Source organism: Tympanuchus pallidicinctus, unplaced genomic scaffold (assembly GCF_026119805.1).
Source record: "Tympanuchus pallidicinctus isolate F22 unplaced genomic scaffold, pur_lepc_1.0 scaffold8, whole genome shotgun sequence".
Classification (NCBI taxonomy): domain Eukaryota; kingdom Metazoa; phylum Chordata; class Aves; order Galliformes; family Phasianidae; genus Tympanuchus; species Tympanuchus pallidicinctus.
This window is the reverse complement of record NW_026294802.1, coordinates 17,139,960-17,160,053: the sequence shown is the minus strand read 5'-3', so window position 1 is coordinate 17,160,053 and position 20,094 is coordinate 17,139,960. Positions and strand designations below refer to the sequence as shown.

Below are 20,094 nucleotides of genomic sequence, written 5' to 3'. Positions count from 1 at the left end.
AAGACCCTACCGCAGGAAGGCGGCCGCAGCCTGACACCCGAGCCCCGCGCAGCGCGCTTTCGCAGAGGGGGCTGTGGGCGGGCGGTTCCCCTGCGGGGCGCGGCTGCCGGTGGCGCGGAGCCACGTGCGGCTCCGCCCCGCGGGCGCTGATTGGCTCTTTCGAACGGAGCGGCCGGCGCGGGGCGGAGGTGCCGTGCTGTGTGGCGGCGGTGCGGAGCGGTGGGTGCCGGGGTGTAGGTGAGTGTCTGCGGGTGGGCATCGGGAGCGGGACGGCGGTTCGGGGCTCGGTAACTCTCGTGCTAGGGTAGTGCCGTGGAGCCGAGCACGGCAAGGCAGAGGGAAGCGTTCGCGCGGAACTTTGTGAATCAGTTCTCGCGTTTGGGGGTGCGGTGCTGGTATTGTAGGAAGCGTGCCCCGTGACAGCGCCCATCAGGGTCGCTTAGCGAGCTGGGAAACGTCGTTTCCTTAAACTGCCTCAAGGCTGGCGGTGCTCCAGGGATGCTGTGTGCCTTCTTTGGCGTAAGTATCAGATAGAGACGAGGGGACTCAGGGCATAGCTGGCTTGTGCGTGGTAGTGATAAATGTGGCAGGTGGGTCTTTCATAATAAGATGAGATTTTATATCAAGTTTCAGCACGTTCCTCCTGCTGGTCAGAAGGCATTGAGCAATGCTTCCCACTGTGTTACTTCACTGAAAGAAAACTGGGGTGGAAAAGTGAGAAAATAAAGCTGGTTCACGTGAAGCAGGATGTCTCAGTGCAAGCGGTGGCATGGGAGGACCAGAGGCTCTCAAACGGGATGCTCCTGTGGGGAAGGAGCTGTGACACCTCCAGGATGAAGTGCTTGCCCTGAAGCTCAGGTGGGCTCCAGCCCTGCCAGGTGCCCCTGGGGCAGTGTCTGCTCTCGCTTGAGGATGTGGAAAGGCAGCCCCGAGGAGAGCCGCCGGCACACTGTGATGCCACTCCACAGCCCCGCCGTGCCAACTCGTCTGGTTCCTTCCCTTTCATGCCTCTGAGGCCTCCCCAGGGAGGCAGAACTCCTGCTGACTCAGCCGTGAGCGAAAGGGCTCTGTAATTGCAGTGGTGACAGGGAGTAGCGCTCTGAGGACGTGTCATGTTGTGCTAACCTCTCTTCTGAAAAAATCTGGGATGTCTTCTGGTAGGTTTCAACAGATCCTGCTACGACAACTTCTTTCATTTGACAGTGTTTAAAAATGTGGATTCCAGCTGCTCTGGGCTGGTCTGCTCTACCAGCCTTTGGGTGCTGATGGAGCTGAAGATGAAGTGTGATATTTCTTAAGCAAAGGGTGAGGATGTGAAAGTGCTTCTTCCCAAAGGTTTTTAATGAGCCTGTAAATCCCTTTAAGTTCTGTATGATACATGAACGGCTGCTTCATCTGCATACTAAATAGCTGCAGAGCTATGGACTTTTTTTGTTTCCTTGTAAACAGGGCCATCTAATGAAATGAGATTTGGATGTGGTTTATCTTGTGCTATAGAATGGCTTGTAATTAGGGTAGCGTGTCTTGCTGGTTGGGGCCCATATATTCAACCTAATACAACTGATACTGAGTTAGATATCTTGGGCAGCATCCGAGAGCATGTGCTTAGCACCCTGGAGTACTGGTGTTGAAGCACTTTGGTGCTTCCTCAGATTGGAGGAAAAGTGGTGGACAAAGCAGTGGGGAACAAAGCAGTCGGAATGGTTTTGTGTGGCTGTCAGACTGTGTCTGCACCCCTCGTCCTGAGAAATGCCTGTCCCTATGCTGTGTTAGATACTTTATTTTCCACCTCTCTTTATTAAAGCTCCAGTCCTTTGCTGGAGGCTCAGCAGTCAGCCAGCTGAAGGTAGCTGTTGCCTTCCCCAGTGTATAATTTGGGGCTGCCCACCTGTCTTGCTGCAAATCAGCACTGCTGTATCGATCTTGCCATCAGGTGCTGTTAAGCAGTGTTTCTCCTCTCCACCCATCCCATGGAGCCTGTGGGCAGCAGAAGGGCCAGAGGAGATTAGATGGGATGTGTTTCCTGGGAATGGTGCTGGTGGTCAGGAATCTCTACATCTGCCAAGCACTGGGCTTTGTTACCTGATTGGGAAGCACTTTCCAGTTTCTACTGCTTCCCCTGTTTAAAGGGGGGAAGCAAGTAGACAGCGTTCCTAGGCACCTTTAAGATACCAGCTGGCCTGGAAATGGAAATGGCATAGCCAGACATGGCCAAATTACATATATATTCATTCTGGAGCCTTTTCTTTCACACCTGTGAGCCCTGGGCACTAACTGCTTGTTGAATGAAGATGAGTTGAAGAAACTGATATGGTTCTAGCTGGGAGCTGCCTGAGTGCAATGTCAAATGCTTGTTTCATTTATTACATACAAATTATCGATGCAGAAAAACCCACTGGTTTTAGGAGAAATCCAATTTGGTTATGACCACCTGTTACTGCAGTGTTTTCCTCACCATCCCTCTCATTGCCAGCAATGAGGCAGTGTTCATCTGTGTTCCTTGTAGTCTGAGAACAGACAGATGTGGGATCTGAGAATGACAAACTCTTAAGTTAACTTTAACTGTCAGCTCAAAATCCATTCAGGATAGTCTGTTGTGATGAAATTTTTCTCTTAAATTCCATTCCCAATGCTAAGTGAACCCATATCTCTTTCTAGAGAGCCCTAATGTATACAGGCTTACAAAATGACTAGTTTTAAAACAGCAGGTCCCTGAAGTTTGAGTGCTACAACTCTTCTCCTCAATCTCCATATTTATGACCAGTTTTTGTTGGGCATTTCTGCAGAACTGCAGATGCTGAACATTTTTGTGATAGCTGTCGTGTGAATGTTTTGCTTTGTTCTTGCTTCGAGCACTCCCTGTGAATTAGGCTGCCTTTTGTTCTTCCTGTGGCAGTTAGCATGCCAGATTGTTGGCCAACGTGGAGATCCTTGTTTTAATGAGACCAGCTTCTCTGCTGGCTGTTCTGCTGTTGTTTTATTTATTTCTTTTTGATCAATGAAGCCTCTTACTGCGACTCTCTTGGGACAATAGCTTCCTTATGCTAAAGGAAAATGTATTCCCCTGGACAGAGCTGTGGGAAGCATAACATGCTCATTAGTAATGCTTGGTATATACTTTGCCCTTCCCTTGTTCATTCATTGAAGAAAAAATGGCATTGTGGTGAGGATGGCTCTTTTCCTCCTAATAAGTGCCCGTGTAGCTAATGCTGCACATTTCTAAACCTCGAGTCTGTAAGGAGAGACTTCATGATTCCCAGCCTGGTGAAGAGTTTGTGCTGCTTTTTTCCTCTTGTTGAAAACACTGATGGAAAAGGAATGGGGAAGTGTTGACCTAATTGCATCTAAAACTTTCCTTAAGGATTGTTTTGCAAGGGCATTGTCCTTATAGCTTGCAGCATTGCATCAAAAACTTAGGTTCATGGTAGCTGCCTGGAAATCTACGTCAAAATCCATATAGAAATTAATAAAGCTATCAATTTCTTTTGTGTATCTATGCAAGAATAAATCTCATTCTTAGAATTGATTTCATCAAGATTGTTCTTAATCTTTGAAGTATGAGCTTTATGTAAGCTCAGGATGTGTATGTGTGTCTCTGTGCATGTGCAAGATATGCTTGGGGTAGGTTGGAAAGGAAGAATAAGTGCCAGCCATGCCAAGTCTGAGAACTGTTTGAGTATTGCTTTGGAAAAGCAAGTGCCTTACAGCTCCTTAAACCAATGCAACCCTTTGAGCATTATTTATGCACTTGAAGTTAGTTGCTACTTTAAGCTGTAATAACTACTACTTTATTTGGAGACAGAGTGCCTAAGGAGCCTGAATACTGAATTAACACCTTAAATACTAAAATAACTATTCCTTTCTTGCATCTGTGTCTTCTTAGACTTGCTCGTGTTTTGCCTGGTGGGTTTTTATTGGGATGTTTTAGAAAGCGGGACTGACTGTCTTTAAACTTCTCTTTCCCCAGAGGGAGAAACTGATGTAAATGCTGGTGACCATGCAGAATGCAGTTCAGGTAAATGTCTTTTGTAATGTTTGAATTCTATATTATATGTTTTTATGTAAACATCTACCCTGAAGCAGATGAAATGATAAAATCCCCAGAATAATCTCTAGCCTTTTAAACAAATAAATAAATAGGAGTTTTCCCTTTCAATAAGTGGAGCACTGTGGTGAGGTAGGTAACCCATGTTGTAATCACTTAGGCAATACTTTCAGTTTCTAAGTGCTGTTTCCTGAGAAGTTTTCTAAGTTAAAGGATAAGAATATTTGAAACTATTGACTTAAAAAAAAAAAAACAAAACAAACAAAAAAAAAAAAAAAAAAAAAAAACCCTGCATATAAGTAAATTGCTACAAAAATAGAAGTCTACATTTTAGATACACATCCCTCCTGAGCTGAAGAAAGTAGCTAAGAATATTGGAAGGACTCTTTCTCTTTGGGAATTCTATCCATGCCGTTTCAGCACGATCCTTCTCTTCAAGTGTGAAGGTATCCATCAGTCTGAAAACATGGGATCCTTAAGAGAAATGCTAAGGATTCATGTTTAAGAGCTGTCTATGCTCACGTTTCTTCTTTTAGTACCAGCACTTTAATGATATAAACTCTAAGTGCACCTGAAATGATTGATCACATAAGTCAGTAGTCTATAACGAGTTATATGATAAACTACAGGTTGTATTAATATGTGGTGAGGAGGAAGAAGACAGCATAAATGAGTAATGTTTGTTTTGTTTGCCTACTAAAGAAGATCTGCTTATAGCTACAATAGGGTAACTGAGAACAAGAGAATGAATGTGCTTTTGATGCAGGAGTTACTAATGAGAACTGTACCATTCTTGATTATTGCTGTGTTGGTTTGGTGTGTCTGTCTGAGGGGAAACTAAAGCTTACTCTTTGAATTATGCTGAAGATGTATTATTCAGAACCGTGAGAGTCCATCCTCTGTCTGCAAATATTACAGCTTACTGTCTTGCGCATACTGAAATCTCTTGCAGGTGTGGTTTGGAGATGACCTTCCTTTAAGTCCTCGAAGCCCTCTGACTCCCAGACACGGCCCAGGTCTGGCAGATGTGTGCCTGTACGACCAGTGGATATCTGTGCGGCATGAAGCAACATTGGTGCCTATGCAAGAAGACCTGTCAATCTGGCTGTCTGGCTTGCTGGGTGAGGTTAAAAATAAATCATTGTCTAGTAAATTTCAAAGCACATTCAAATATCCAACTCAACACTGACACTTAATATCCATAATATTAATAGCATTTGAGCCTGAATGATTAGGAGAATTGCATTAAAAATGCATGTGCTGGTTTCAGATCTTATTAGCTTCCAACTGTTAGAGGTAAGGTGGTTACAGAATCAGAGAATCACAGAATGGCCAGGGTTGGAAGGGACCTCAAGGATCATGTATCTCCAACGCCCCTGCCACAGGCAGGGCCACCAACCTCCCCATTCAATACTAGACCAGGCTGCCCAGGGCCCCATCCAGTCTGGCCTGGAACACCTCCAGGGATGGGCATCCACAACCTCTCTGGGCAGCCTGTTCCAGCACCTCACCACTCTCTCTGTAAAGAATTTCCCCCAACATCCAACCTAAATCTTCCCTCCCTCAAAACCATTTCCCCTTGTCCTGCTGTTATCTACCCTTTCAAACAGTTGATTCTCCTCCTGTTTGTAGGGTCTCTTTAGGTACCAAAAGGCTGCAATGAGGTCACCCCATAGCCTTTTTTTCTCCAGGTTGAACAAGCCCAGCTCCCTCAGCCTGTCTTTGTAGGGGAGGTGCTCCAGTCCCTCATCATCTTTGTGGGTCTCCATTGGACCGTCTCCAACAGCTCTCTGTCCTCCTTGTACTGGAGGCTCCAGACTTTGACACAGTACTTCAGATGGGGCTCACAGGAGTAGGGTAGAGGGAGACAATCACCTCCCTGTCTCTGCTGGCCACCCTCTTCTGATAGAGCCCAGGATACCATTTGCTTTCTGAGCTGCAAGAGCACACTGCTGGCTCATGTTAAGCTTTTCATTCATCAAGACCCCCAGGTCCTTTTCTGCTGGGCTGCTCCCAAGGACCACTCCTTCCAGTCTGTATAGACGCCTGGGATTCCTCTGGCCCAAGTGCAAAATCTTACACTTTGCTGCATTGAACCTCATTAGATTAATCCTTCTAATTTATAGTTCTGAGTCTTGTTAGTCTAATTCAGTGAATATTTGATTTTACTTTATTTATATTTCTACTAATTTTCAGTCTTTGAAATCCCTTTTTCTTTTATTATGTGGAGATATCAGTGGCATATGGTTGGGCTGGACAATCAAGTATTTATTTAGAATGAATGTTTTGGAAATTTCTTTCTAAAAGCTTTCATTATTTTATTATTTCAGCATCAACTTATTTTATTGGTCTAGCCCACAGACGAGAAGAACTATTAAAGTTAGTCAGCCTCTGTTAGATGAGCATAAGTAACAACAGTGCTGAGTGTTGGTCATCAGACTTCTCTTCTTTGTGGGCTGTAGTTTAACTGAAGTCTTTAGCACTGGAACACTCTTGGAGATGCCTCTGAGTTCACGTGAAATTTCTTTGTGTTCTGTGGAGTAATTCCAGTACTGGCTCTTTTTTTTTCTTTCTTTTTTTTTTTTAGGAATAGAAGTCACAGCAGAGCAACTGCTGGAAGAACTTGATAATGGAGTACTACTCTGCCAATTGATTGGTGTTCTTCAAAACACAATTAAAAAATCATGTAGCTCAAATAATTTAAGGGTGAGTTATATTTAATTTTTTAATACATAGATAAACACTTTAGTAAGAAAGGCAACTTCTGTATTTTTGTCCAAACCTTTTTGTTTAAAGTAAATCAGTATTTGTTTTAAGACTATTATCTTAAAACTATATTGTCCCTTGTTCCCATATTATTGTCTCTGTTTTCTAAACTGAGCTTGAAAATGTTGCAGTGAGTTTCAGTTTAGTTGATTCGGGGTTTTCTGTCTGTGCTAATTGTGTGGCTATGAATAGAACCTGGGAGGAAGGAATCATTGTCTAGACACGTGAAATCAACAGATATAACCCAGCAGAGGGGGAAATGGGGAAGCAACTGTATAGACAACTTTTTGTGAGAGGTTACAGAGCTAAATACTGTAATTCTGTCACTATTAACACGGGTAAGACTAAATACCATCTACTTTAGAGTAGCTTTTTTAATAGAATGCATGTTGTTTTTCTTGAACCAATAATAAATACCAACCGCTGCTTCTGTACTCCAAATTTGGCTTTTTTTCTTTCTTCTGAAAATGTGCTTTGAAATCTGTTGTCAGTGTTTATGTGCACAGTGTACTGTTTTCTTCTCTTGCCAGAATTTTCCAATGAGAAAAGTTCCATGTAAGAAGGATGCTCCATCAGGATCTTTTTTTGCCAGAGATAACACAGCCAACTTTCTTAACTGGTGTAGGGCCATTGGAGTTGATGAGACTTACCTCTTTGAATCTGAAGGTTTAGGTAAATCTACCTTTTTGTAAAACTTTTCATGGTCCGCGTGTGGATAACTACCTCGCCAGGGAGAACTATTGCATGTAGTCCTACAAAGCTTTTGTCATGACTGCGTCTGTCTTGTGAAACATTTATTTTTAGGGCAGTGTTTGATGTGGAAGCACTGAAATATCAGTTCAGTAACTTCTCTAAAGAGAAGGATGTTTTTCCAGGCTACTAGAAGTTGCCACGTGAGATGAAGAAGGGTAGTGATAGCTGTGCAGTGAACTCCTGTGTTTTTCTTCTGTAAAAAGCCCTGCCAAGAAACAGAAGTTGTGCTGTCCCTTCCCTTCTCCACTCCTCATTCTTTCTGTACGCTGAAGATCACAGGGCCATGGAGTCAACTCATGATAAGATCCTTTATTTAGTATTAGAGAAAATTCTATTGGAGAAAGCATTCAGAATAATGCACTTATGACTACTAAGTTTGGTAACTGCATCAGAGCATTGGGGCTGAAATGACAACAGTCTGTTGGTAATTAACATTTAGTTCAAGTCTTACTTAGTGTAACTATAAACCATGTGTATTCTCCTGTCTTAACAAGATAGTTATACACACAGTTGGCAATATTTATTTTTATGCCTGCTGCAGTGCACAGCCTTGTAATAACCAACTACTAGACAGATAATTCCAGAAGGAATACTTTTTTTTTTAAAACTGTTAATTAAGAGAAACTGCTTCCATTGTATGGAAATAATGTAATGCTCTTCTACCAACTATTATGTCTCTAGAAAAATAATTAATATAAACTTCTCTTTGGCAAGTCAAATACTTTTTTAAAAAAAAAAAAAAAAAAAAAGGCAGAGGGAAGAAAAATCTTCCTCTGAAGCAGAACAGCAAAAAAAAAATGCGAAGATCCTTTGTTTTCAATAATCATATGAATATGTCACAAAGCTTACTAGATTTTCTTGAAGTCTTTGTGCCTTTTAATGCTATTTAAATGGGAGGTGCTGGTTTGACTAGCTGCTTTTCTTTTAAACTCTCCTTGCTAGTTGGACTGCCTGTGCCTTCCCTACTGCATCACGCATCTTTTAAAGCATTTGAGAAAACATCCTTATTTGCATCTGTCTCATTCTGATTTAACTAGGGACCATATCTTTTTTTCAGACCCACAAAACACAGACGAGAGGGAGAATTGAGATATAAGAAAATTAGTTCTAGTATTTTTTAATTTTAACTTATAGGAATTACGCTGCTTAAACATCTGAGTTCCTTTAACTGGCTGGGTAACTAAAACCAGTTTAGCCTCCCTGAGATAAGTAGACAGGATTTCATAAGGCTGTGGCTTTTGCTCATCGTCAAGTGTTTTGAAGTCTGATTCTAACTCATGACACAAGCTTGCTGTGTGGCATAAATATTGTCTGTGAGCCTATTTGGCAGTTGAAATGAGCCGACATGAAGTCTCCTTGATGACACATTCTTTCCATTGATGTTCTCCATCAAACTTTCAAGCTGTTCTTTATGAATGAAATAGGGGAAAGACAACCTGGCAATTGCCTTTTTCATGTCAAACATGTGTAGCAACACCTCCTGATAAATGTGGGTGGCCATGGAGAAAATTAAATTAATTAAATTGTTACTGAGTTATCGGAATGAATAGCCATTATGAGGTGCCCTTTAACATCGTCTTGGTTTCTGCTAGGGGTATATTTGAATTTTTCTCTTATGGATTCAGGCAAATTATGCCTTTTCTCTTACAGCTGACAAAACCACTTATGGAGAAAAAAAAAAAAAAAAAAGATTAAGAAAAAATCTCTAGTACCTTTTGGATTATGGCTGGGTCAACTTTCTGTTGAATTAGCTATCATAATCAGATCCTTTAATAAGTAGAATTACAAGTTGGATTAGATTAAATAACTTTGTGAAACTAGATGATCTTTCCAACTTAAGACATTCTGTGTAAGCAAGAACATTTGACTTCATGCTCAGCTTATACATTAGTAAATGTTTTAGTCTTGTTTAAAGTGAAATTATTTTACTTACCAAGCTGAATGTCAGAAAGATATTAGGTTTAACCTGTAAATATGGAGCTGGCTCATTAAGTTTCTCTTCGGAGTGAATTTTCATGTTCTGTTTAATATTGGACTGCACAGCATGAAGGAAGTTTATCTAAATGGTACACCATATAAAATTCTATCTACAGTTTTTCCCATTTCTTATGCTTAATGGTGTGTGAAGAACAATGGCGTGTGTGTAGAGTGAAGCAAGCTCAATGACATTTTTTCTAGCTTTTGGTTTCTGAGTTATTGGGCAGCATTCCTCAATGGCTAAGAAAGCATGAGGCTCATTTGTGTTCTACAACATTCATACAGCTGTTTGTGGGCTTCTTAGAAATTGTTGACAGAGTCTCAACTTTGAGGTTTAAATGGGGGCTGAGGAGGAAGTAATTACTTGTGTGATGTTTTAAACTATTCTCTGTCCCTTTATTTTTCCCTAGGCTCTGCAAGAAGCAAAACCAAGATAGACCTAAAATAGACCTTGTTTTCTTGTGCTCTTCCATTCTTTAGAGTGGCATTAAAAATAATTGAGTGCTCTCATTTCAAAGTTGTCAAGAAAACCCAAGGCAACTGCCAGAGTCATCTGCATACAATTTGGCTATCACTTCATCTTTCCCTCTCATTCTTCAGCTTCAGGATTTGTCTGTATTCATGATTCAAGATTCAGGAGCTCATGATTTCATGTGCCTACGTGATCAAGTGCATACAGCTGTTAGAGCTGTTCTGAAATGAGGTGTGCTGTGCAGTGAATGTAGGCAGAGTTGTGGAGAAGCAAACGCAAACTAATAAGTTGTGTTATTAGCACAAAAGTGCTAATAACGTATCTGAGCTAATGTTTCTGCTTCAGTGTGATCACTTCCAATACCTGCTATTTGAGTTTGAGTGTTTGACCAATATCATCCTCACCCCTTTCTTACAAAGGTTTCCACTCTCTTTCTTGCCTCTGAGCAGAATGATGGCTGCATTGCAGTCATCTGCTCCTTATTCTCTTTATCCAATTGCAGAGGCCTTCCCACAATAAAAATGGGTTACAACTTCCTTTTATTTTTGATTTCTTTTCAGTTTTGCACAAGGATCCAAGACAAGTGTATCTTTGTTTGTTGGAAATTGGACGCATTGTATCCAGGTATTTGATCCATTGGTGACTTTAAATAGAAACTGAAGAATGTATTCCATTAATCAAAAGCTAAGATGGTCTGTGGCCATTAAATGCAAAGCAGTAGATGTTAATTATGTGCAGAAAGTAATGAGTAGCACCTCTACAACCACTGTATCAGTATTTTGTACAAATATTTATCGTTTTATTTTCATGGGGAGGTGCTGATCCACACTGCTTCTTATGACCATATGTTTAAATGTTACCTTCAGCTTATAGATATGTGTACATCTTGGAAGAATTTGATGAATAGTCCTGAAGGTCTTTAATTTTTTAAGTTTCTTGGAAGTTTTAAGAAAGCTTTAAATAGGAAGCAACTCTTAATTGTTCTCTAAATAGACTTCTAATTTGTTTCCAGCACAGAGTAGAAAGCTTTAAGGTAGTTCCTGTCCAACTCAGATTAACTGTTTTTCAGGTTTAGCAGTATTGATATTGCCTTCCCTGGTAGCTCTAGGACCACCTTGGTGAGAACTTCTAGAAACTTGGAGGTCCTCCTTTTCTTTGGATTATCAAGACAGTTATTCCTGTACTGCTGTTCACTCTTAGTCTAACTACTCACAATTTTGCTTGCTTGTTATAATCACATCTTTGTTTTCTTTATCAAATTATTAATTAAAATTTCTACTTATGTAATTGTGTTGAGATATGGAGTTGAACCTCCTGTGCTTGTAAAACTGGAGAAGGAAATTGAGCTAGAAGAAACACTGCTAAGGACCTCTGGACCAGCATCACCTGTTGACACAGCAAAGTCGTGTTGTCACCATGGGGAGCTACATGAGGCAGTAAGTACTTACTTATTGTGGTCTTTAAGTTAAACTCTTAGCTTAGTGCTTGTGTGATATGACAGAGGCTGAATTTCATCTAATATCTGTGAGTCTTAGAAAGAAAACTGAAGTAGATATACCTCTTTGAACAATAAACTTTGTTTTAATGTTATAAAAATACTACTGTGTATGTTTTGAAGTTAATGCTTCAATGCATGTAACTTACCTTGATTTGCCTTTTCTTTCACTGCTGCTTTGAGCTGCCTCTCATTGAAGTGTTGTGCATCAATATGCTATGGCTAACGTGAACTTCATAAAGCAAGATTTGATAAAATGCTTTGGAAAAAAAACCTGCATAGCCGTACTAATTGGAAATTAACGTATGCAAGAAAAGAAATGACTTGTACAACTTATGTATTGGCCTGAAAGAAATGATGAACAACAGTGAATACACAATGAGATTTGAAATTTAACTTATTTAAACAGTCCTTTGTATTGTAATGTAAAGCTTTTGCATCTTCGAGAGCATCAGCCACTGGATCTCCACACTCTGATAATTCACTAGTTTTGCTTCTTACCAAAAGTTTTGACCTTCTAATTTCTTTGAAGCTTCTAATTGGCTTTAACAGACACATTCTCTCTAACTCTACACTTATTTGGGGGTTATCTTTCTCTTTTGTTCATTGTTTTCCTTCTTGGGTGTCATGTAGAAGGTTAACTTAAAAGCTTTCTGAAAAGTGAGGGATAATGCTGAAGTGCCCCTGGATAAGGTGTAGCAATGGAACCGGTTGAGTATTGATTTAGTCACAAAAGAGATCCAGGTACTTGCATTTCAATTTCTTGAAAGGGTTCTGTCTGGAATTTGATACTACTAAGTAATAGATAGATTGATGGACAAATCTTTAAAAAGAAAATAGAAATCCATTAAAATTGAAGAAATCGTGAAAATTGGATTTAGATGACTCCAAAATATTTGACTGCACGTACAGCTTTATTCAGTCTTTTGTTCTCTGTTTTGAAGCTTTACGTAGCTAGGATTCTTCTTGTGAGGGAATAAAATTTTCATGTTTCCTTAAATTAAGGGGAGAAAATATTTAATACAAAGAGATAATGGAATCTCACTAAACAGTTAAACATATGCTTCTGTTAAAATACTAATACATGCTTTCAATATAAACAATTAGGTTAAACACATAGCAGAAGATCCACCTTGCAGCTGCTCCCATCGATTTTCCATTGAATACTTATCTGAGGGGCGTTATAGACTGGGAGATAAAATATTATTCATACGAGTAAGTAATTTCTCAATATTAAAATCTACATTCAAAATGGGAGAGAAATACTTTTAAGTGAAATACCTTATTTTTGTGGTATTATTTCAGGTTTACAGAATAATTTAGGGATATCACACAATTCAATCCTGTTCAAAGCAGGTCTGGCTAAGTAGATCTTACAACCACTGATTTTACGGTTAGAACCATGCTGAACTGAGAAAGTTAATGCTTTTCTTGCTTGTAAAATTTCAGTAGTGGTTTGTAGTATACCTAAGGGTAATACAACATAATACCTTGAAAACACTGCTTGTTCAAAATTCATACACATGGGTTTATAAATGATTTGCAGCTAGCTGAGCTAGTTCTTCAGGAATCAGAATTTGTGGGATTGAAAAAATGAAAGCATTCATAAATTGATCAAAACTGGCATCTAAAACTGTATACTAAGTAAGGATGCTGACAGAATGGTTAATATATTTTCTACATATACGCTTTCGTTGTTTCCTGACACATAATGACTCCTTCTGCAGGAAAAACAAAAGATCTGGGAAGTATAAATTTCTTAGTTATTCCATAAATTTTTTTCTTAAAATGATTCTCCATAAGAAAGGAGATCCTATATCAATTTAAATATTTCATAATATGAGGTGAAAACTTGGTGCTGCATAAAACAAAGTTTCTAACAGTCTTCCGTTGCCACCATTCTCAGATGCTCCACGGCAAACATGTGATGGTCCGTGTTGGTGGAGGATGGGACACACTCCAAGGCTTTCTGCTTAAGTATGATCCCTGCCGCGTGCTTCAGTTTGCAACTCTGGAGCAAAAAATCTTGGCTTTTCAGAAGGGAGTCACCAGTGACCATATCTCCAACTCAGCAGCCAGAATTCAGGAACCTCCTGTCATGAACCCAATGTCAGCTGTCAGTATGTTTCAAAAGCAACCAGCAAACCCTCCTACTCCTGTTCCAGCCCTAAAAGCTGTCCATGGGGCAACAGTTAAGAAGCCTTTATCTAAACATCCTCAGTCTCCTGCCCTGACTTCACCGAAGGTGCCAGTGCACACATCTTCCGCTGCCAAGTTGTTGTCAGCCAGACCCAAACTAGCAGATGCTCAGTCTCCTTTCAAACCACTGATGGGCACCTCAAAGAAACTGGCATCTCCTGCGCACCACTCACCAGCTCCTGTTCCTTCACTGCCTGCAAGCAAGAGCTCTTCATCTACAAGATCAAGAGCAGCTCTTGTTCACTCTGAAACATTACGCAAACGTATTCGCTCCCCTGATGCTCCAAAGGTGAGATTTGCCCCAGCCCAAGGCTCCCCAGCAACAGGGATGCATTCTGCGCTCTCAGCATCTAAGAAGCAGTTGTCTCAGTTGCCTGCAACAAGTGAAACATTGGCTTCGAAACAGAAGTGTGTCCCCTCTAAATCTAAACCTGCATCTGTCACTAAAACCAAGGTAAATTCTGTTGCTCCGAGACCAGCCCAGCCACCTGTTAGCAATCTGCGTGCTGTTGCCAAGTTTGCACATTCCCAGCAGCTCTATGTGAAATCTCCTTCTGAAAATACTACTCAGGGATCAGGAACTGGGTCTCAGCATCCTCGGAAAGCTCCGCAAACAGCTTCTGATCTGGCAAGGAACCTGAAGACTGCTTCAATCCTAAAGCACTCAGCTTCTGTACCTTCCCTGGCAGTTAGTAAATCATTGAAGTCACCACCTACACTGGGATCCAGAAGCAAAAATCTAATAGCATCTGTCAGTAAAACACCAACTACAGAGCATTTACAGACCCAAAATGTCAATAAGCCCCCTGAGGTTGGACCCTCCTCATCCAAACCTCCTGAACGCACTCCACTCTCTGTTGTGCGGCTTCCTCAAACTTCAGCCAAAGTGGCAGTGACCAAAAAAGCAGTGCAGCCCTCCACAAAAAGTCAGCCTTCAAGTACAGACTTGCAAGCCAATGGAAACTTGATCCCAACAGCGAAGAAACCTCTCTCTAAAGGAAAATCAGCAACAGCCTGTAACAAAGGAGCACCTAATGCATCGAAAGGGCCTCTTCTGAAGAGCAAACAAGATGATCATTATTTTGTTATGACTGGGAGTAAAAAGCCCAGAAAGTAAACCTATCTGTTAACTTCTGTGGAAGTCCCTGTAACATTCAAATGGGCCTCTGAAAATTGCTATGCTAAAGAGAAAAATAAGTTAACTAACACTACATGTGCCATTCCAAATGTTAGGCATGATTACATTTTGCTGCATAACTTACAGTAAAAACTGTATTTATTTTGCAGTTTTAAAACTTTTTTTTAGATATATTTACAAGTAAGCTTGCTTGCACTGTGGAATAGAGGATAACCATGTTTGCTGCTAGCCTGACCTGCTGTGGGGAAAGGCAGGAGAGAGGAAGGGGAGCTGGAATGCTGCTGCTTTTTGTTTTCCAGGGAGTTAAGCTGAGCAATTCTGGTTGTTCTAAGCACATCTGCATCAAGGCCTGTGGCAAGCGATAGAGCTGTGCAGATGCTATAAAATTTCTAATACCTCAAACAAAATTTTTGAGGGTTTTTTCCCTTTTTTTTTTTTTTTTAATTTTCAAGTTTGTTAGTGTTTCAGGACCCGAAATCTGGGTATCCTGTGTGTATTAGAGACATTGGAAGACATTTTTTTTTTTTTTTTTTTTTTAACTCAGAGGATGTTGAGGCACTGGCACAGACTGCCCAGAAAGCTGTGGGTGCCCCATCTCTGGAGGCACTTAAGGCAAGGTTGGATGGGACTCTGGGCAGCCTGAACTGGAAGGTGGCAGCCCTGCTCATGACACAGGGTGGGACTGGATGGGCTCTATGTCTCTCCAAATTTACGTCATTCTATGATTAGAGAGAAATCTCTGGACTTATTCAGTTTGACTGCTGTAGCTATCAGCATTCACTATGCTCCTACGTGCCTAAACAGGGCTTCAGCTTGCTTGGGTGTGGAGCCTTGGCTTGCTTTAAATTATGCATAGGAAATCATGGCCTTGATCACTCTTCTTTTTTTTTTTTTTTTTTTTTTTTTTTTTTTTTTTTTTTGTGCCTTAGCATTGCTGCTTGTAAAGGCCTGGGGAGACAACTTTGCAGCTCTTGCTGCATGGGAAGAAGTTGCTGTGAGGTCATTTTCCTGCAGGATGGACACCATGGGGCTGGCATAGGGCCTGCTTGGGCAGAGCCTTGCTGCAGTGCAGGAGTGGCCTTTTTCTGTAAAACTGAACTGCTGAACACTTATTGATGCTTGAGGTTTATTTGTGTGGGCAGTCTTAGTCTGTGTTGGCCTTTGTTTTGCTTATGGAGACCTTGCTAGTGGCTCTCCTTATTACTTTTCAGAGATGAGGAGTAGTTTCCCACAGAGCTACCAAAGGCTTGTCTTTGCCTTAATGCCTTTGGAAGTAGCACAGAGTGAAGTGCCATTTACTCTCAACTCATGAAGGCTCTTTGTGGGTCCATGTTTCTCAGTAGAAATGAGTTTCATGGTAGATGAACAAAAACTACTGTCTCTGGAAGTAGCATTGTTTAAGATAATTTGGGTTTAATGAACAGTCAGTCATATGAATGTCAAGGAACTCTCAGGTTCTGTGGAGAGACACTGTGACTGCAGACTTCCACTGTTGTTACTGTGGCTGTTGTTACTCCTGCTGTCAAGATATTTACTTATGGGTAGAAGAGGCAACATGGAAACTGCAGCTTCTGATGCTATATGTTGAATATTTTCTTCCTGGAACTAGAATAAGCAAGCATTGTAAACTAATTGTGAGTTTTCATGTGCAGCGGTGACGCTATCAAGCTACCTGTCTGAGCACCTTGTTAGCTTCGGTTATTTATCATTCTATTTATGCATCTCTACTGTACAACTCCTACAACTCCTGTTTACAACCTGCTGGGAGTAAACAGGAAATAACAATATACAAACTATTGTAGGAAAATATCAGTTTTAATAACATAGCTCCCACAAACTTATGTTCAAGCTTGTATGTGTGGGGAAGGCCTTACTGCTTATTTATTTTATAAATGCGCTGGCCAAAGCCACTACTGCAAATGTTAAGAATTGTATTGATTGTAGGGGAGTTAGGTTAAAATTGACACGCTATTTTATACTCTGAAAGCATTTTGCAATAGACGACTTGCTTTTAATTTTGATCTCCCATAGAATGAGCTGTGATGCAGCATCTCATGCAATAGATGAGTTGGGGTTTCTTTCTGTACAAAGTCTGAGTGGGATGAGGTTGCTCTCTTCACAGCAGCCCATATGGTGCTGTGTTCTGGATTTGTAGCTGACACGGTACTGATAGCACAGCAGGATTTGGGCAGTTGCCAGAATTTGTTTGCATGGCATCAAGGCTTTCTTTTTTCCCTTTCTCTTTTCCCCATGCTGACCCTGACAGCAAGTGGGTTGGGAGTGGGTGCTTGGCTTCTTGCTGGATGGTTCAACAACCCTCAACACTTTTTGAACTGTTTACAAGTTTCACAGTACTACTATAAACACCAAGACTCTTGGATCCCTGCGTAACAGTTATCTCAGCATCTACCTTTGAAAGCAATTATTTGAGAGAAAGTAAAGTGGAGGGGGGTTTCAACTTTTTAATGTGTTATCTCACATAATAGATTGAATTTTGTTGTTCAAAGTGAAATGGAAAAGTGTAAACTGGGACACAGGCACTGAAAAAGGAAAAAAAAATCATTTTACTGTTGAAAACCTAGACAGTTAATCTAAAGATGCTGCATGTGCTATGTATGGGTTAGCTTGGTTTGTTTTTTTATTACAAAAATAGTGTAAGTATGATCTAACTTGTGCAAATAATTGCAGTCTTCAACTTTTTATTCAGTCATTTTATAACTGATGATGTCATGTGGCACAAGGTGAGCTAATAATCAAAATGCAAGAAAATACCTCCTGCTGAAAATACTCTTTTCTCAATGTTTATATTGCCAAACAGTAAATTTGATCTTCAACTTGTATTACTTTTTGAGTGGGAAAGATTAGTTGGAACAAGAATCTTATTTCTCTGTATGCTTTTGATGTCTTTGAGTACTTATTCTAAATAAATATATACTGCACCTTTTTTCATGCACACTTTTTTTTTCTACTGTTGTTTTTTGTGTTTGTGTGTAGGGGGGGAATGGAGTTTGCTGTTTCAGAAGGGTTATGTTTTTGCTCAAACACGACTTACCTGTTAGTAGCTTCTGTGTCAGGGTATTATGAAGACATAAATAGCTATTGTTTTGTTTGGAGTTCAAGACCTCTGAACTGTGTTTCAGTAAAACAGTATTTGAGGAGATGGGGCTTCTTGCTCTTTCCTACTAGGTAACGTGCCTGAGTACTTTCAGATACCTCTGCAGTAGAATTGCCAGGTCATGATCTGAATCAATGGTTGAACACCAGGTGAGAAGGCATGACTAACCCAGGGAGCTCAGGTGCAAGCAATGTAACTGAGTGACAAGAAGAAGTGGAGCCTGGAACCACCCCTCCTCAACCTCACTTAAGGGTTAGCAGTTAAGGGAGTAGCATCTCTTTGGTGAGAGAGTGAGCTCTTCTCAAGCTGTCACAGGTCATTGGAAGGGTTGAGCTAATTTTCCTTCTTTACTACCTGCTGTTCTTCTATATTGCTTGTATCTCATATTTCTAATATCCACAGTCCAAATCTATTCTTCTAACTCAGTGGCGAGGAAATCTTAAGCTCTTGCTTCTCCAATTCCAGAGAAGAATGTAACTTCAAGTTTTGGCCCTGTTCACAACTAGACAATGGAAAATACAGCTTCATCGCTAAGCTGGTAGATCAAAACTAGGGCAGCTTCTCTGCTGGTTTGTGGATGTTTGACTTAGAGCTCCATCTTTTACACTTAAGTGGAATTCCTAACCTGGAGAAGCCAAGTGCTTTTTTTTTTTCTTTTCTTTTTTTTTTTTTACTGTTATACTGAAGATGTGCAACTGGCTAACAGATCATCTTGCATCAGTGTTCATTTCCTCTGCCAGCAATATATTGCTCATTGCAACTATCAAGCTCCTCAAAGCATTATCACTATTCTAGTAATTAGTTGGCTGTAATGCTGACTTCTGAAAGGATTGCCTAAAGTAATCATCACAGTGCTTTATTTCTCATTTAGGTACTGTTAATCTAGTTGTGGAAAATGTCAAACAACCCTACTCTGGCCAAAACAAGTCTGGATCTTGTATGTCCTATGGGTTTTGCACATGTAGTTGCAGGCCTTGAGTCTCTTCTGATTTGCTGTTCCTCAGCGTGTAAGCTGGAGAAGTGCTGTGTAGTGATCCTTTCTGCCTCTGATTCATGATAATGCAAGTTAAGCATTCTTCAACATCACTGCCATTTGAAATCCTTTGGTGGCCAATGGTTTATCATCCATTACAAAATGTGTAAGCTGGGTTGTGTATCACAAGGACGTACTCCAAAGTCATCCTGAAAAATGGAAGAGAGTTATATGAAGCTACAGATTACTCTGTTTTCTTCCCAAAGTCCTACATGGTTCACACAGTAAAATGGTGTTCTGCTTATAATGGAAAAAAACATTTGGACCATTCCACCAACAAATCTTGTTCAGAATGGGTTACCTTTTTGCCTTTTGTTTATTTCAGGTGGACTTCGGCCTTGTAACAAAATGCTCCACAATAGTTAAAATGTAGGTCATTTATGGCTGATGACAAAATCTTCAGAGACAGCAACAAACATAGGGGTGCAGGTGAGGTTCTGAGAGCTTTGCTTGCATGTGGCTGATACCAGTGCCCTGTACAGCTGCCGTGCTCTGTGGCACTTCAAATTTTTTCTCCTCTCTGTCAGTATCTGGCTTAGGAGAAACATGACAGTGTGAGCAGCAGCTACCTACTAACATCTAGAAAACATCTGGATTAATGAAGTACACAACCATGAATGCTTAGTATGTGCACAGTTTGGAAGACTTCATTTATTGTTTGGCAATTTTATATACATAAATTAATTGTTAAAATTTAAGGCAGTTTTCCTTCTAGGGCTCAAGCAGCCTTAGCTTCAAACAGCACATCGAATGGATCCTTCTCTGTGTCCCTATCTGGAAACCGAAATCTGTTTGGCAGATCAATGAGTGCTATGGAGCCCTCTGGTGTCCAACAATCTTATAGGTGCTACTCAAGCAAGTGGTGGCCTCTGAATCTTCTTAAAAAATCCACAGGCAAAACCTTTCTTTTTCATTCAAATTAAAGCTCTAGGCTAGTAAAATCCAGGTGTGGGATGCAAAAGATTTAATTTTGCAAGATCCTTTCATTTCATGTGAGTGCATATTGAAATTTTCCTTTTCATGAGGGCCGGGATCATTAATAAAAGTTTTGAAAATTAAATGGTGTTAAATGTAAATAAGCTGAACGCAGTTTCAGGCCCA

General features: G+C 40.6%; 1 protein-coding gene across 2 annotated transcripts; it reads left to right on the top strand.

Moving 5' to 3' along the window:
- Window positions 1–191: 191 nt before the first annotated feature.
- Window positions 192–17,798, top strand: GAS2L3 (growth arrest specific 2 like 3). 2 transcript variants are annotated; one of them, XM_052669032.1, is made up of 9 exons: window positions 192–237; window positions 3,968–4,015; window positions 4,998–5,166; window positions 6,633–6,751; window positions 7,342–7,483; window positions 10,574–10,637; window positions 11,311–11,449; window positions 12,616–12,723; window positions 13,415–17,798. In XM_052669032.1, exons 2-9 carry the CDS (start codon window positions 3,986–3,988, stop codon window positions 14,822–14,824), a joined length of 2,181 nt encoding a protein of 726 aa, XP_052524992.1. In that variant the 5' UTR covers window positions 192–237; window positions 3,968–3,985; the 3' UTR covers window positions 14,825–17,798. The 2 variants fall into 2 exon arrangements, with proteins under 2 accessions (XP_052524992.1, XP_052524991.1); XM_052669031.1 differs by lacking the exon at window positions 192–237 and adding an exon at window positions 277–519.
- The last annotated feature ends 2,296 nt before the right edge of the window (window positions 17,799–20,094 follow it).

Coding starts and splice junctions, on each gene's coding strand:
- GAS2L3 (XM_052669032.1), top strand. CDS start 3,986: ATGCTGGTGACCATGCAGAATGCAGTTCAG. Junction 11,450..12,615: donor ATGGGGAGCTACATGAGGCA/GTAAGTACTTAC, acceptor ATAAACAATTAG/GTTAAACACATAGCAGAAGA. Junction 12,724..13,414: donor ATAAAATATTATTCATACGA/GTAAGTAATTTC, acceptor CACCATTCTCAG/ATGCTCCACGGCAAACATGT.